The sequence below is a fragment of the Podarcis cretensis genome (genome assembly GCF_951804945.1).
Source record: "Podarcis cretensis genome assembly, chromosome: 10".
Lineage (NCBI taxonomy): Eukaryota > Metazoa > Chordata > Lepidosauria > Squamata > Lacertidae > Podarcis > Podarcis cretensis.
Window position 1 is genome coordinate 6,513,877 of NC_137179.1, and position 15,946 is coordinate 6,529,822.

General features: G+C 48.6%; 1 protein-coding gene across 1 annotated transcript in view; it reads right to left on the minus strand.

Moving 5' to 3' along the window:
* LOC307224864 (uncharacterized protein) overlaps nt 1-15,946 on the minus strand; it is a gene marked incomplete at its 5' end in the record, with an annotated part of 180,555 nt that overhangs the window by 124,044 nt on the left and 40,565 nt on the right. Inside the window, 8 exons of the mRNA XM_079992034.1 lie at nt 117-152; nt 6,534-6,605; nt 7,471-7,515; nt 9,784-9,864; nt 10,706-10,741; nt 12,651-12,710; nt 13,497-13,568; nt 14,563-14,595. Of these exons, the coding sequence (XP_079848160.1) occupies nt 117-152; nt 6,534-6,605; nt 7,471-7,515; nt 9,784-9,864; nt 10,706-10,741; nt 12,651-12,710; nt 13,497-13,568; nt 14,563-14,595 (435 nt within the window). The remainder of the gene's footprint in view (nt 1-116; nt 153-6,533; nt 6,606-7,470; nt 7,516-9,783; nt 9,865-10,705; nt 10,742-12,650; nt 12,711-13,496; nt 13,569-14,562; nt 14,596-15,946) is intronic.

A 15,946-nucleotide genomic window follows, 5' to 3' on the forward strand; every position in this document is an offset into this window, starting at 1 on the left:
GCTGACATGGAAACCACCACCACCACCCAAGATATGAATGCAGAAGGCTAGCCCACTTGAAAAGGTGCCTTTGATGGCTCTCATGCAAGGCTAACAAGGAGAATTTGCAAACCTACGGATTCGCCCTTGTCTCCTTTCTCTCCGCCGGCTCCCTAGGAGGAGGAGGAGAAAAGCAGAATGAATCATAGAATCATAGAATCACAGAGTTGGAAGAGACCACAAGGGCCATCGAGTCCAACCCCCTGCCAAGCAGGAAACACCATCAGAGCACTCCTGACATATGGTTGTCAAGCCTCTGCTTAAAGACCTCCAAAGAAGGAGACTCCACCACACTCCTTGGCAGCAAATTCCACTGTCGAACAGCTCTTCCTGTCAGGAAGTTCTTCCTAATGTTTAGGTGGAATCTTCTTTCTTGTAGTTTGGAACCATTGCTTCGTGTCCGCTTCTCTGGAGCAGCAGAAAACAACCTTTCTCCCTCCTCTATGTGACATCCTTTTATATATTTGAACATGGCTATCATATCACCCCTTAACCTCCTCTTCTCCAGGCTAAACATGCCCAGCTCCCTTAGCCGTTCCTCATAAGGCATTGTTTCCAGGCCTTTGACCATTTTGGTTGCCCTCCTCTGGACACGTTCCAGTTTGTCAGTGTCCTTCTTGAACTGTGGTGCCCAGAACTGGACACAGTACTCCAGGGGAGGTCTGACCAGAGCAGAATACAGTGGCACTATTACTTCCCTTGATCTAGATGCTATACTCCTATTGATGCAGCCCAGAATTGCATTGGCTTTTTTAGCTGCCGTGTCACACTGTTGGCTCATGTCAAGTTTGTGGTCAACCAAGACTCCTAGATCCTTTTCACGTGTACTGCTCTCAAGCCAGGTGTCACCCATCTTGTATTTGTGCCTCTCATTTTTTTTTGCCAAAGAGGAGTCAGAGGTGCTGAGCTGAGATACTTTACCACCTCCTTTATGAATAATATGAATAATAATATAATAATAATATAATTTATTATTTACGGTATACCCCGCCCATCTGGCTGGGCTTCCCCAGCCACTCTGGGCAGCATTCAACAAAATATTAAAATACAGTGGTACCTCAGGTTACAGACACTTCAGGTTACAGACTCCGCTAACCCAGAAATAGTACCTCGGGTTAAGAACTTTGCTTCAGGTTGAGAACCGAAATCGTGCTCCGGCAGCAGGAGGCCCCATTAACTCAACTGGTACCTCAGGTTAAGAACAGTTTCAGGTTAAGAATGGACCTCCGGAATGAATTAAGTTCTTAACCTGAGGTACCACTGTACAGTAATGCATGAAACATTAAACGCTTCCCTGAACAGGGCTGCCTTCAGATGTCTTCTAAAAGACTGGTAGTTGTTGTTCTCTTTGATATCTGGTGGATGGGCGTTCCACAGGGCGGGCGCCACTACCGAGAAGGCCTTCTGCCTGGTTCCCTGCAACTTGGCTTCTCGCAGTGAGGGAACCGCCAGAAGGCCCTCGGAGCAGGACCTCAGTGTCCGGGTAGAATGGAATGCTCACAATCTCCCTGGTGTGGCAGCAGGCGTTCACAAATCCACAACTCTGCTTGCCATGGATGAGTGCCTTGTGTGGCTTTAAAAGCGGGTCAGGCATATTAATGGAGAATTAGACTACTGGCAGCTACTTAGTCATAATGGCTAATGCTTTGTCTCCACAGTAAAGGTACCAGTTGAATACCAGTGGGTAGAGCGCTCTTGCAATCATATTCTGCTTATGGGCTTCTCACTGGCATCTGGGAACGGGATCCTGTCACAGCTGTCAACTTACAGATTTGAAAATAAGGGACCAGCAGCCTCGAAAATAAGGGATCAGCAGCCAAAATAAGGGATTTCCCAAGCACAGGTATGTTCGACTTCTGAGCCCCTCTGAGCCAAAGGCAGAAAGCCCAGCCAGCAGCCAAACGAAGCCTCAAGCGGTGGTTCCCACAGCGCAGCAACCCGGCAAAGGGGATGCGGCAAGGAAAACCACCGTCACCTCTCCGCTGGGAAGCGCTGAGCAAAGGCGAGTCCCCAGGCAACGCGGCCGATTTGATCGGCACAAAGCATGCAAGCTCCACCCCCAAGTGGTTCTTAGACTCCTTATTGGGTGAGCAACCCAGCTGGAGCCTCCCTCCTCCCTGGCCGGCAGGGAGGGAGGGAGGGAGGGAGAGGAGCTGCTTCCTCTGGAACCCGGGAAATTTAAGGGACATCCATCAATAAGGGACAGCAGCAGGACACAGCGCTGGGATAAGGGACTTTCCCACCAAATAAGGGACGGTTGACATGGATCCGGGACTAGATGGGCCACTGGCCTGATCCAGCAGAGCTCATCTTACATTTTTAATTATCAACATTTCATTGTAATTGTCAACAGACTCTCCATTCAACGTTCTCTGTAACTGGGGCAACACAGTGCAATATATTCTGGACCCAAGTTTCAGCATGGCCATTTCACAGAGCTACACCTTCATGCAAGCATGGAGTACTGTCATAGGCCTGGAGTCAGCTTCGCCTGCAGAACAGCAGCCTGAAGGGGGAGAAAGCGGAGTGACTCCACTTGCAGCTGATCAGCCTTCAAGGACACAGAGGAGGAGGAGGCACGGATGGGAACCAGATGGCTGCAACTTTCTGAAGCAGAGTTTCCAGCAGCAGTCAGACACTGGAAACAGTGATTGTAGTTCCTGGCCCTACGATACGATCATCTTTATTGTCATTGTCCCATACAGAACTGTTAAGTTGTGGGTGAAGATATCAGATGACACAGCAATTCTTCAAACAGCTCTTGTTTATTCACAGGCCAGAACAGAACAGAACTGAACTGAAGGGTTCAGCCAGTCTGCTTATATACAGCTCCACTACAATGCAACAGTAACCACTTTCTGTAACTATCCAGTCACTGAATGTCACTTTCAATCCCTTATTTGCATATGTGGACCTGCTGGCCCAGGGTGAAAACTTCAGTACATAACAAGAACAATGAAATTGAAAAAACTACATCAGACATTCAAAAACCAACAAGCCTGCTATTCCAGCTATCCCAACCTGGTCAGCCGCCTAAAAACTCTGATACCTCATTTTTAAATACAATATTCTCCCATAGAGACTCCTTACACTGCGTTTAAAACCAAAATCGCATTTGGGTAGAAACTGTTTCTCAGGTGGCTAGTCCTAGTATTTATAACCCTGGACCTTCTTCCAGAAGGCAGAAGCTGAAAGAGATCATTTCCGGGGTGCGCACTATCCTGCGCTATCTCTGCAGTTTTCTTATGGCACTACCTGGAAGCATAGATTTGATCCAAGGTGGGAAGAGGGCACCCAATTATTCTCTCCGCAGTCTTTACAACCCTGGACAGCATTGTTGTTTCCCTGGCCGTGCGGCTCCCAAACCACACACACAGACCATAAATTAATACACTCTCAACAGTACAATGGTAAAATGCCATCAACAGGTCCTTTGAGACTTCTCTGCGACCCATCCCCTCTGCAGGGAGGTGGGACCAATTCGGATGGTCCGCCCCCGCCACTTAATGGATCCAAATGGTTTCCAGAGAGTGGTAGGGGATGCTTTATCCCATGTTGATGGCCTTTCAGCTGATTCCCTGGTGGCCCGCTGGAATGCGGAGTTAACCAGGGCTATTGACTGTTTGGCTCCGAAGCGCCCTCTCCGATTGCATGGAGCCCGCAGAGCCCCGTGGTTTTCCACGGATCTGAGGGCAATGAAACAATCTTTGAGATGGCTAGAGCGCTGGTGGCGGATAACTCATTCCGAATCTGATCGGACACAGGTTAGAGCTCAACGTCGAGCCTACCAAGTGGCGATAGCGACAGCGAAGAAGAATTTCTTCACCGCCTCTATTGCATCTGCAGAAAACAGCAGCAGGAGAATTTTTCACTTGGTTCACAATTTAGCGGAACCACCTGTAACATCGGGGCCCAGTACGGGCCACGTGTTCTCCTGCAATGATTTTGCAAAGTTTTTTGCAGATAAAATCGCTCAGATTCGGGAAGAAGTAGACTCCACCGTGGGAGCAGGGCCAGGGCGGGAGAGTGCTAGAGTTCTGTCTAGTCAAGTTGAGTGGGATCAATTCCAATCTGTTACCTCCGAGGATGTGGACAGGCTGCTTGGACAAGTGAAACCAACCACCTGTCTCCTGGATCCTTGCCCATCCTGGCTTATAAAAGCTAGCCGGGAAGGACTGGGCGATGGGCTTCGTGGGGTGGTGAATGCTTCCCTCCATGAGGGAGCCTTCCCAGACCCGCTGAAAGAGGCAGTTATTAAACCGCTTCTTAAAAAACCATCTTTAGATGCGGCCACAATGGCCAACTATCGCCCAGTCTCAAATCTTCCATTCTTGGGCAAGGTGATAGAGCGAGCGGTTGCTGAACAACTCCAGGCACGCCTGGAAGAAGCGGACCATTTGGATCCCTTCCAGTCGGGATTCAGGCCTCATCATGGGACTGAAACTGCCTTGGTCGCACTGGTTGATGATCTCCGGCGGGCTAGGGACAAAGGTGAGAGCTGTTTCCTAGTTCTGCTGGATCTCTCAGCGGCGTTTGATACCATCGACCATAACATCCTTCTGGACCGTCTTGAGGGGCTGGGAGCTGGGGGCACTGTCCTACAGTGGTTCCGCTCCTTCCTCCTGGGCCGTGTTCAGAAAGTGGTGTTGGGGGATGAGTGTTCAGCCCCTGGGCTCTCACTTCTGGGGTGCCTCAGGGTTCTGTCCTCTCCCCCATGCTTTTCAACATCTACATGCAGCCGCTGGGAGAGACCATCAGGAGGTTTGGGCTGGGTGTTCATCAGTATGCAGATGATACCCAGCTCTACCTCTCTTTTAAATCAGAACCAGTGAGGGCAGTGAAGGTCCTGTGTGAGTGTCTGGAGGCGGTTGGAGGATGGATGGCGGCTAACAGATTGAGGTTGAATCCTGACAAGACAGAAGTACTGTTTCTGGGGGACAGGAGGCAGGCAGGTGTGGAGGATTCCCTGGTCCTGAATGGGGTAACTGTGCCCCTGAAGGACCAGGTGCGCAGCCTGGGAGTCATTTTGGACTCACAGCTGTCCATGGAGGCACAGGTCAAATCTGTGTCCAGGGCAGCTGTTTACCAGCTCCATCTGGTACGTAGGCTGAGACCCTATCTGCCTGCGGACTGTCTCGCCAGAGTGGTGCATGCTCTGGTTATCTCCCGCTTGGACTACTGCAATGCACTCTACGTGGGGCTACCTTTGAAGGTGACTCGGAAACTACAACTAATCCAGAATGCGGCAGCTAGACTGGTGACTGGGAGCGGCCGCCGAGACCATATAACACTGGTCTTGAAAGACCTACATTGGCTCCCAGTGCGTTTCCGAGCACAATTCAAAGTGTTGGTGCTGACCTTTAAAGCCCTAAACGGCCTCGGTCCAGTATACCTGAAGGAGCGTCTCCACCCCCATCATTCTGCCCGGACGCTGAGGTCCAGCGCCGAGGGCCTTCTGGCGGTTCCCTCATTGCGAGAAGCAAAGCTACAGGGAACCAGGCAGAGGGCCTTCTCGGTAGTGGCGCCCACCCTGTGGAACGCCCTTCCAGCAGATGTCAAAGCGATAAACAACTACCTGACATTCAGAAGACATCTTAAGGCAGCCCTGTTCAGGGAAGTTTTTAACGTGTGATTTTACTGTATTTTTGGTTTTTATGGAAGCCGCCCAGAGTGGCTGGGAAGGCCCAGCCAGATGGGCGGGATATAAATAATAAATTATTATTATTATTATTATTATTATTATTATTATTATTATTATTGAGAGATTGTTTTTCCGGAGGATTCTCAGAAAATATAAACTTTGCTGTGCTCTCTTCATCAGGTCTTTGCTGTTTTCTCCCCAGGTTAGGTCATCTCTCAACTCCATTCCCAGAATGAGCTTCCTGCTCATCTTGGCCCCATGACCCCTAACCCCTGGACCTTCTGACCCACATGGATTGCTCTTTGCCCAACCCTAGGACTGGACCTGACTTCGGATGCTGAGTTTAGCTCTAGGCAAGTACATCTCAAAGGCTTCTCTGGTCGGCTGGCCTCCCGCCCCACTGAGCTCTGCACGCTGTTGCTCAGCAACAAGACTACGGCAAGAGGCCTGTTCAGCCCAAGGGCCACATGCCAGGGGTGGGCGGGGCCAGAGGCAAAAGTGGGCGGAGCAATGGGGGCCACTCTTAGCTTTGCACAGAAAGCCATGCCAGAGATTTCTAAACATACACACACACATTTCTCCCTCCTCCATACAGGAAAACAAGGGACATGACATCAGTTTTAAGGACACGTTCTAGGCGGGTAAAAGCACTTGAGGAAAGTGTGAGCACATGCAGGGCCTTGGGGGAATCCCAAAAGCCAGATAAATGCACTCCTGCATTATGTGATTTGTAGATCTTTCTTCTTCGAGGCAAGCTGTAGTGCTGAATATATTAATATTCTGGCAACTTGCTGTCAAAAGTGCCAGAATTATTCCAACCCCCACTGCACAATCCTCTTGGTATCCAACTTACATCCTTGCCCGTTTCTCCCGCCTCTCCTTTCATCCCTCGCTCTCCGGGACGTCCTGGCAGACCCAAAGGACCCTGCAGAAGAATTGAGGGGACATGAGCAATTTGGGCTCGATTCTCACTGAGTTTGCTCCGCCTGTGGGGCTGAGCTGTGGACAAGGGTCCTACTGACAGCACTGAGTGTTCCTGGGTAGACAAATCTGTGGGATGTGAAACACAAGAGCAGTCAAGTACAACATTCCTAGAGTGAACATGTTTACACATGGGGAGGAATGTTTGTCCAGCCAGGAGGTAAACTTCCTGTTTCCTTCTGGGCTGGGACAGACTTCCTCTGCATGTGACTAGAGGTGGGCATGGCCTCACCTGTGCAGGTAACAAAAGCATAGGACTGGCCGCCATCTCTCTATCTATGACTACTTTCATCGAAGAAGCAATATCTGCTTAGCCAAAGATGCTCTCTTGGCTTCCAGCCAAGAGAGGACAGAGGGACTGTCTCCTTATGAGATAGTTTCCAGGTGTGTATTACTTTTCTAAGCTAAGTCTGCCTTCTGGGATTTGATTGTGAACAGAATGTGAGTACACTCTTTTTCTACTTTTATAGAAGACTGTGTCGTGTCTTATCTTTTACGAGGGAATAAGGGGAAAATACCAGAACAGTTATTATAGAGGCTTTAGCGAGCCTGAGCAAACGCATCTGCTGTGAGTTTAAAAAGGGGAATGTTACTCTGCTAAATTGTGAACTTGTTTACACAAGTTGGAAAGGCTATAATCAAACAATACATCCTCTCCTGCATCCCTGAACATTCCCACAAAATCCCCATACATCAAAATACGACCTGTAGGTAAATAAAAACCTAGTGTGTCAGGGAAAGAGGATTCACTGGGTAGCTATGGAGAGCTTGAGGTCTCAGCAGCATGCAAGTCAAGAGAGATTCCTTACCCGAAATCCTCTCTCTCCAGTCTCACCAGGAGAGCCTGCTTCCCCCTAGAAGGACAGAAGGGCCGATGTTCAATGCAACACCCCCTTAGGAGCTTCAGAGCTGTAATGTCAGGAAGCCCCAGTGCTATTTTTCTAGAAAAAGATGTGCTGAAAATCAACATGAGCACCTGCCTTGTTCTCTTATAATGGTAACGGTACACATCTGAGAGGGGCTACTGAGTTCTGTTTGGAAAAATGCCCTAGTATGCCCTATTAAGACATCTTACACAGACATTATGACAGAGTATGACCATGCCCTGAAAGGCCCCAGAAAACTGAGCAAAATTGTTGATGCAACTACATATGTTAGCTTAAGTCAGGGGTTGGCAAACCAAGGTCCGTGGGCCAGATCAGGCCCAATTGCCTTCAGGATCTGGCATATGGACTGTCCGTGGGTCGGCGTGGGGCTTCTGTTTGTTCAGGCTGCACCATTCCCCCCCTGAGCCATTCCATCCCCCCCCCATCCCTCACACACACAGCGGTGGCGCCTCCTCCCTCCCTCCCTCCTCCTGGCTTCTCCTCGCCCTGCCTAGAGGAGGAAGGGGCCTGGGCTTGTTAGAATTCCTGCTTCATGATTGCAGTCATGGGATTTTTGTCTATCACATGACGGTGTATGTTTTGACTCTACAGAGTGGGAAGTGATGAAGACAGGATGTTTGTGTTACTGTGTTCCGTGAAGTGGGACTATTGTCCTTTGTTCTTTCTCTCTTTGCTGTCTGATGCTAGAGAGAGAAGGAGCCACGTTGCAGTGCTCCGTGTGTGTTTATATGTAAATAAAGTAGATTAGCCAAAATGCTAAGTTGCTGAGGTCTATCATGCAAGGTGCGCAAACTCTGCGGATCCCTAAGTGTGCCGGTGTCAGTTGGCATCGGTCGCTGTGATGTTTGGGTTGAAGAAAGCTTTTGAAACTCCCAAACGAAAGACCAGGAGGGAGGGAACATGCCAGTCGGGCATGTATCTCTGCCAGGGTCCTACTCGAGTGTACGCTGAACTCCTGAGCTGGCTGAGCATCATTTTAGCAGCCCCTCTCTGGAGCCAGCCCTTTTGTGCCACTCACCTTCCCTCTGCCGCCACCGCCCGGGTGCTCCTGTGGACCAGAGAGCGGAGCGGATGAGCTCGCTCTGCTACCCATGAGAAGCAGCAGTGGTGGTGGCGGTGGCAGCCCCTGGGAGGTAAGCGCAGAGGCTGGGGCTGGGCTGGGCTGGGGCTGGGGGGGGGGGAGAAGGACTACTTGCCCCCTCGCTTCTTCTTCCAGTTCCTCTGCCCCCGCTGGTGTGGCTTCTCCAACCCGCCACAAGGTCTGAGGGACAGTGGACCGGCCCACGGCTAAAAAATGTTGCCGACTCCTGGTTTAAGTACTCAGTGGGTTTGTATTGCAAGGGATTAGAAGGAAGCCTAGATTTCTCAAGCTGTTACCTGGACGCCTGACACCCCCTCTTCCCTGGTATGAATTCAAAGCAACCGCTTTTGCAGAGTTTCACAGTTAGTGTCAACAAGTTGAAATGTTCATCCCTACGTTCCTTTGTCACTTATATGCCACGGTTACAACCTGCAGTTCTAGATTTTGGTACCTGTTTACCCTGAGCAAAAAGTCATTGAGATACAGGACTACGTTTGCATGTAATTGACCTCACTATCAGGAGCAAGGATGGGAGGCTGAGAGACTACAATTCCCAGCAGCCTAGGGCCAATGGTCAAGAATGATGGGAGTTGTACCGACGAAAGAAGAATGGCGGATGAAACTGATGAACTATGCAGAATTAGATAAATTAACAGGAAGGGTTTGAAACCTGCGGGATCAGAGATTCTTAGAAGACTGGAGTAAATATGTGAACTATTTGAAAAGTAATGGTAATGAACAGATTACGCTAGTAGGACTGCAAGAAGTTTTGAAAGGAGGGTTATTTGAAATATTGCAAGAAAGACTATGAGGAAAGTTATTAGATAATGATAATTAAGAGTAATAGGGAAATTAAGAAATGCAGAATAAGTGATAAAGAACGAAAAATCATCAGAGGTGTTGACGGAAGTCTAAAACATTGCATAAGATAAGAAGTTATGTTATATGACTGTTGGAAATGATATGTTAAAAAAAGCAATAAAAATATTTTTTTAAAAAAAAACAACAATGATTGGAGTTGTAATCCAGCAATTTATGGAGGGCACTGTGCTGGCTAGCCCTGAGCTAAATAACCACATACTTCCTCGCCTAGTCATTGGTTCAGAAATCGCAAAATTCAGCTCCCCAGATTTGTACTTTTAGTTTCTACTTACATCTTTACCTCTTAGGCCGGGCTCCCCAGGTCTTCCGGACGGTCCTTGCTCACCTTTCTCACCTTTTGGACCAGTTTCCCCCTGAAGTAAACAACAGCCAAGATGTTGGTCTATTTTGCCCCTCTCTCTCCCTCCTCCCCTGGAAACAGCAACCTTATTCTGACTTGCAAAATGTGTGTGTCAGTTGTTATCTGGAGTATAGTGCACAAAGAAGAGAAGCTTTACCTTTTCATCCCTCTTCAGGGTCCTGAAAAAACCCCACCTCTTAAGCTCCAGAGGGGGAAAAAGCTCCATTGGCACCAATGGTAGCTTTTTCCAGGTCTAAAGGTAAAGGTAAAGGGACCCCTGACCATTAGGTCCAGTCGTGGCCGACTCTGGGGTTGTGGTGCTCATCTCGCTTTATTGGCCGAGGGAGCCGGTGTTCAGCTTCCGGATCATGTGGCCAGCATGACTAAGCCGCTTCTGGCGAACCAGAGCAGTGCACAGAAACGCCATTTACCTTCCCGCCGGAGCAGTACCTATTTATCTACTTGCACTTTGACGTGCTTTCGAACTGCTAGGTTGGCAGGATTTTCCAGGTCTAGTGGTGATTTTTTTTTTCTCCCCTGCCCATGCATTGGGGTCCGGATGAAAGCCAGGCTGTCTCACACCTCCTTAAGGATAGGGAATAAACCCATCCAGTTCAAATTTTAAAATGAACCATGCTGACAATCCATTTAAACCACACACATTGCACTTAAAGGCATTTGCTACATAACTACCACTGTAGTTTGTAGCTTAGTCCATGTGCTATGAAGATTAAAAGAAATACCTGCTTAGTTTCAGGTTTGTTGTCGGAGTTGGTGACATATCGTACATGAAATTCTCTGAATAACCTGGCTAGAAAGTATTGTTAAAAGTATTCTGCGCCTTGCATCCTCACCTTTTGACCTGGCTTCCCGGACAAGCCAACGTTTCCCTGTTAAATTTATTGAAAAGGTTAGTCAGGAATATACCACATGCACTGGCAAAACATGAATTGCGGGGAAGACACTAACAACCAAAATGAATGAATGCCTGAAGTGACCGAGATCCTAGTAGGGTTGGCCCATCCATTAGGCAAGCTGAGGCAACCGCCTCAGGTGGCAAAAATGAATGCCCCTGGAGAAACAAGAGGTAGCTGTGGCGGTTCTGGCAAGATCTTGCTAAAGGTAAAGGTCAAGGTCCAGTTGCGGACGACTCTGGGGTTGTGGCACTCATCTCGCTTTATTGGCCGAGGGAGCTGGCGTACAGCTTCCGGGTCATGTGGCCAGCATGACTAAGCCGCTTCTGGCAAACCAGAGCAGCGCATGGAAATGCCATTTACCTTCCCGCTGGAGCGGTACCTATTTATCTACTTGCACTTTGACGTGCTTTTGAACTGCTAGGTTGGCAGGAGCAGGGACCGAGCAACGGGAGCTCACCCCGTCAACAGGGATTCGAACTGCCAACCTTCTGATCGGCAAGACCTAGGCTCTGTGGTTTAACCCACAGCGCCACTCGCGTCCCTTCAAGCCCTTCAAAATCTCGTGAGGTCTCGTGGAACTCTTGCAAGATCTCGCCAGAATGTGGAAGCCACCGCCACAGTAAGAGAGACTTTGCCAAGGTTGGCACTGTCCTGTTTCCACCCCTGGGTGCCAGGGAATACGGCTAGAATGTTGTTCATCTAAATATCTAGCCTGCCAAACTCCCAGGACTTGCAAACACCGCAGACTGAGGTCAGTACTGAGATGTATGGGACATTGGTTTGACTCAGTGTAAGGTATCCTCCTCTAACTTAAGGGTACAGCTGTATTTCAGTGGCAGAACATCTGATTTGCATGCATCTCCCTGTCTCGAACTCTAGACAGCTGCTGCCTGTCAGCGCTGGACGAACCAACGTTCTGACTTTACGTATAAGTCAGCTTCCTATGCTGTTATTCAAATGCTGATTCATTTCAAAACATGGCAATCCAGAAAGCAAGGTTGTTTACATAAACATTATCAAATTAAAAAACCCCATAAATCAAACTATCAATTAAAATATGTATATGCACAAGGCAGTGTTTGCTCCATGTGCAAGCCAGCATAGGAAAACCCACAAACTTAGCTTTCAAATTACCGCATTTTTCGCGCCATAAGACGCACTTTTCCCCTTCTAAAAAGTGGAGCGAATTCAGGCGGGAGGCTCTGCTCAGCGCTCCCTTTAAAGAGCCGCGTGGAGTGTGTGTGTGGCTCTTGGGGGCTTTTCCCCGAGGAGGGAGAAGGGCAGCCCCTCAGTCCCTTCTTCCACCTCGTGAAAATATCCCCAAGAGCCGCACACACGCTAGGTTCTTTAAAGCAGAGCCTCCCGCCTGCATTCACATCTGGGATGCATACAGGCTCTGCTCAGCGCTGCCCTCTGTCCCAGCACCTCCCGGAAAATCCAGTAAGAGCCGCTGCCAGGCTCTGCTCAGCGCTCCCTTGTAAGGGCTCCCTTTCGTCCCTCATCTCGCTTTGCTGGGAAGCCAGCAGAACAAGAGGCCCTGCGCAGCTATCGCTCTTGCTCTGCTGGCTTCAACGAGAGCTGCGCAGCTTGCTCTGCTGGCTTCTCAGCGAAGCTGAAGGAGGGATGGCAGGGTTTAAAGCAAGAAAAGCGAGAGCTGCTTAAGTGCTCTGCACAGAATTCCCCCCCCTTGCTTTCCCCCTCTAAATACTAGGTGCGTCTTATGGTCAGGTGTGTCTTATGGAGCGAAAAATACAGGTATGTCTAGAAGGGCAGAGAGGAGAAGAACACTCCCCAAAGCCAGATTTGCTTCATTCCAGTTCTGCCCCCACTTCCCTGTCTCTCCTCCTTTGATGGACACTCGCTGCCCAATTTCCCAACTCACCCTTTCTCCTGGCTCGCCCTTCAGCCCCAGCTGTCCTGGAATGCCAAATCCCGGGCTTCCCTGCAGAGATCAAGGCAAAAATTCAGCCCACTTTGAACCCTTTTCACCGTATCCTGAAATACTCTTGCAGGGTAGCAAGTCCAGAGCTTGCTTGTTTTTCTGTTTCCTAAAATGCAACGGGGGTAACCCGTTTGAAAGAAAAGGGAGCTCAGAGCATTATTTGGGGACCAAACCAGATGTGGCCAGGACAGGGGTTCTGCAGCTTTAATTTCTGCATATGGACACCCGTGACGATGGTAGACCTTTGAGACTCAAGGTGCTGCCGCTGAATTTCAAAGCATTAAATGCCTCGGGACCAAGTGATTTGAAGGACGGCCTGTGATCATATAAACCAGCCTAGGCTTTTAGATCAGCCTCTGAGGCCCTCCTCACACACCAACCAACAAGTTCCATCATGCTGGTGGGCAATCAAAACAGGGCTTTTTTAGTGGTGGCTCCAGATCTTTGAAATTACTTCCGAAAAAGAAGCACATGTAGCCCTTTGAAAAGCAAACTTCAGGACCATTTTAGTTTCAACTGGCGTTTTGAGAAAGGCAGTGGGAGTTGGGTTTTCAAACTGTTTCAAACGTCTGACCTTTATTTTCTTTTATCTTTGCAATTGGATTGCTTTTACTTGTATTTTTAAAGTATTTTTTTGTTTTTTTAAATCTCTTTCGTAAGCTGCCTTTTCCCCGAAAAGTGGTGCATCTGTACATAAAATCTCCTAGAGAACTTGCATTGTGAGACAAAAGACAATTGTAGAAAAACAAAAGGCTAGCACTTTAAATAAGTAATAAATACACTGACCTTCTCCCCCTTTTCTCCTTGGTCCCCTGGGTCTCCTTTTGGACCTGGGGGGCCAATTGGCCCCAAATCCCCCTATATAAAGTGATGATAGAGAGAGAGAGAGAGAGAGAGAGAGAGAGAGAATTGCACTGCAGGGGGTTGGACTAGATGACCCCAGGGTCCCTTCTAACTCTACGATTCTATGCTTTTCTGTCCTCTGTTAGGCACGTTCAGCATAGCATCAGCCCTCATGCAATTAGGAGCAACTCTCCCCCCAGGAAAAATAGGAAAGCTGGGATAGGTACATGCCCCCAACATCCCTTGCAGCACGCAAGGGAATCTACAGTTCCTTGACAAGTGCAATAATGTTGCAGAGCATCTCCTGGAGATTAAAGATTTGGAAGCCACCCATCTGGATGGGATACTTCTCTCTGAATGGTGTGTTATCAGCCTTAGGTGTGAGGAGGACAGCCAAGAAGATCTCATCTGAAAAAGCTCTTTTAATGGCACAGAAGGCAAACACCCGCCAATGCTCTTTAATCCACAGCTTCCCTGCAAAACGTGTTACGATATGGATGCAATGCAGCTGCAAAGTGCTAGCTTGAAAAGTAAACATGATGGGAATGTTGGGACTGCCCGTGGGAATCAGAGGGACAGTCAATTCACAGTGCGAAGCACCGGAATTAGCTCAGAGTGTAATATGAGCTCTTCTGTTTGTTCCTGTCCAGGAAGTGTTTGCTACTAGGCTGCTGGAGTTTGAAGAGAGCAGTCATGTTTTTGTAATGCTGCAAAGACAGAAATAAAGGCATGTAAATACGTTTCTGTCTATCTCTTTCCCCTGCCAGGGGGCAGGAAAGAGGGGTGTGTTCTTCTCACGCTGAGAAGGATCGCCTATTGCGACCTAGCCTGGATCTTGCTGGGGAATGCAGCCAGGGAGGTCAACAGGGAATCATGCCGGGTGCCGGGGAGAGTTGCCAGTTTCTCCTGATAAAGGATTGATTTCCGACAAAACGTTCCTGGGAAAATGGTCTTCCTCCCCAAAAATGGACAGCCTCCCACATATCTTGCAGGCCCCTGCCCCACTTACCCTGGCACCTTTCTTGCCTGAAGGTCCCACCACCTGAGGAGTAAGAGACCACCGGTGAGTCTCTCTGCCCAATCTTAGCCTCGCTTGCTTGGCAACGGTGACTTCTGCCACATGTTATTCTGTGCTCCAGGGACTGCTGCTCCTCCAGGAAAAGGCCAGGAATATCATGACCCCCCACCCCAATGGCAGGCATGGAAAATCTCACGCTCCTAATGGCATGTATGAAGAAGAGCCATGGCTCAGTAGCAGAGAATCTGTTTTGCATGCAGAAGGGCCTGGGTTCATAGCTGTCAATGTTTCCCTTTTTAAAAGGGAAATTCCCTTATTCTGAATAGGATTCCTCGCAAGAAAAGGGAAAAGTTGACAGCTATACCTGGGTTCAGTCCTCAGGATCTTCAGGTTAGGGCTGGGAACACCCCCTGTCTAAAACCCCAGAGAGCCTCTGTCAGTCAATCATATTCATCTCTTACTCATAGCTAAGTAAGATTGTCTTCCATGAACACGGTCTTAACAGTGAGTCTGTAAGGGACTGTGGAGGCCAGTTCTGGATCCACACATCCGTCCACAGTAGGGGTATAGGTTCTCAGGCAGGAGGTGATCACGGTGAGGATTTGCCAGAAGTGCGTGTGAAAAGAATCAAGAGGTCTTAGCGGACCACAAGCTGAACATGAGTCAACAGTGTGATGAAGCAGCAAAAAACCCGCTATTCTAGGCCGTTTCAACTGAAGTATAGTGTCTCGATCAAGGGAAGTCATAGTACCACTGTCGTCGTCTTCTTCTTCTTCTTCTTCTTCTTCGATCACTCGGAGCTGAGTAAGATTGTCTTCCATGAACACGGTTTTAACAATGAGTCCGTAAGTGACTGTGGAGGCCCGTTCTGGATCCATACGTCCTTCCACAGTGGGGACACAGGTTTCCAGACAGGAGGTGATCACAGTGAGATTTGCCAAGTGTGCCTTCCTTTTAGCAAGTCCTTCCATCCTGAGTTCAAGCATCTTCAAAGCCCATGACATCTTTGGTAAAGGCTGTTCTCCAACTGGAGCGTTCACAGGCCAGTGTTTCCCAGTTGTCGGTGTTTATACTACATTTTTTTTAGATTTGCTTTGAGAGAGTCTTTAAACTTCTTTTGTTGGGAAAGGCTCCAGGACCAGATGGATTTACATCGGAAATGAGAAATGAGAAATGTTTTGATGATACCATTGAAAGAAGTTATGAATAATATCCTAAAAGCAAAAGAGATCCCAGAAACGTGGAAAGAAGCGTTTATTACTTTGATTCCAAAACAAGATTCGGACTTAACACAAGTTAAAAATTATAGACCTATTTCATTGTTGAATACGGATTACAAAATATTTGCGGGGATTTTAGCGGAGAGAATGAAAAA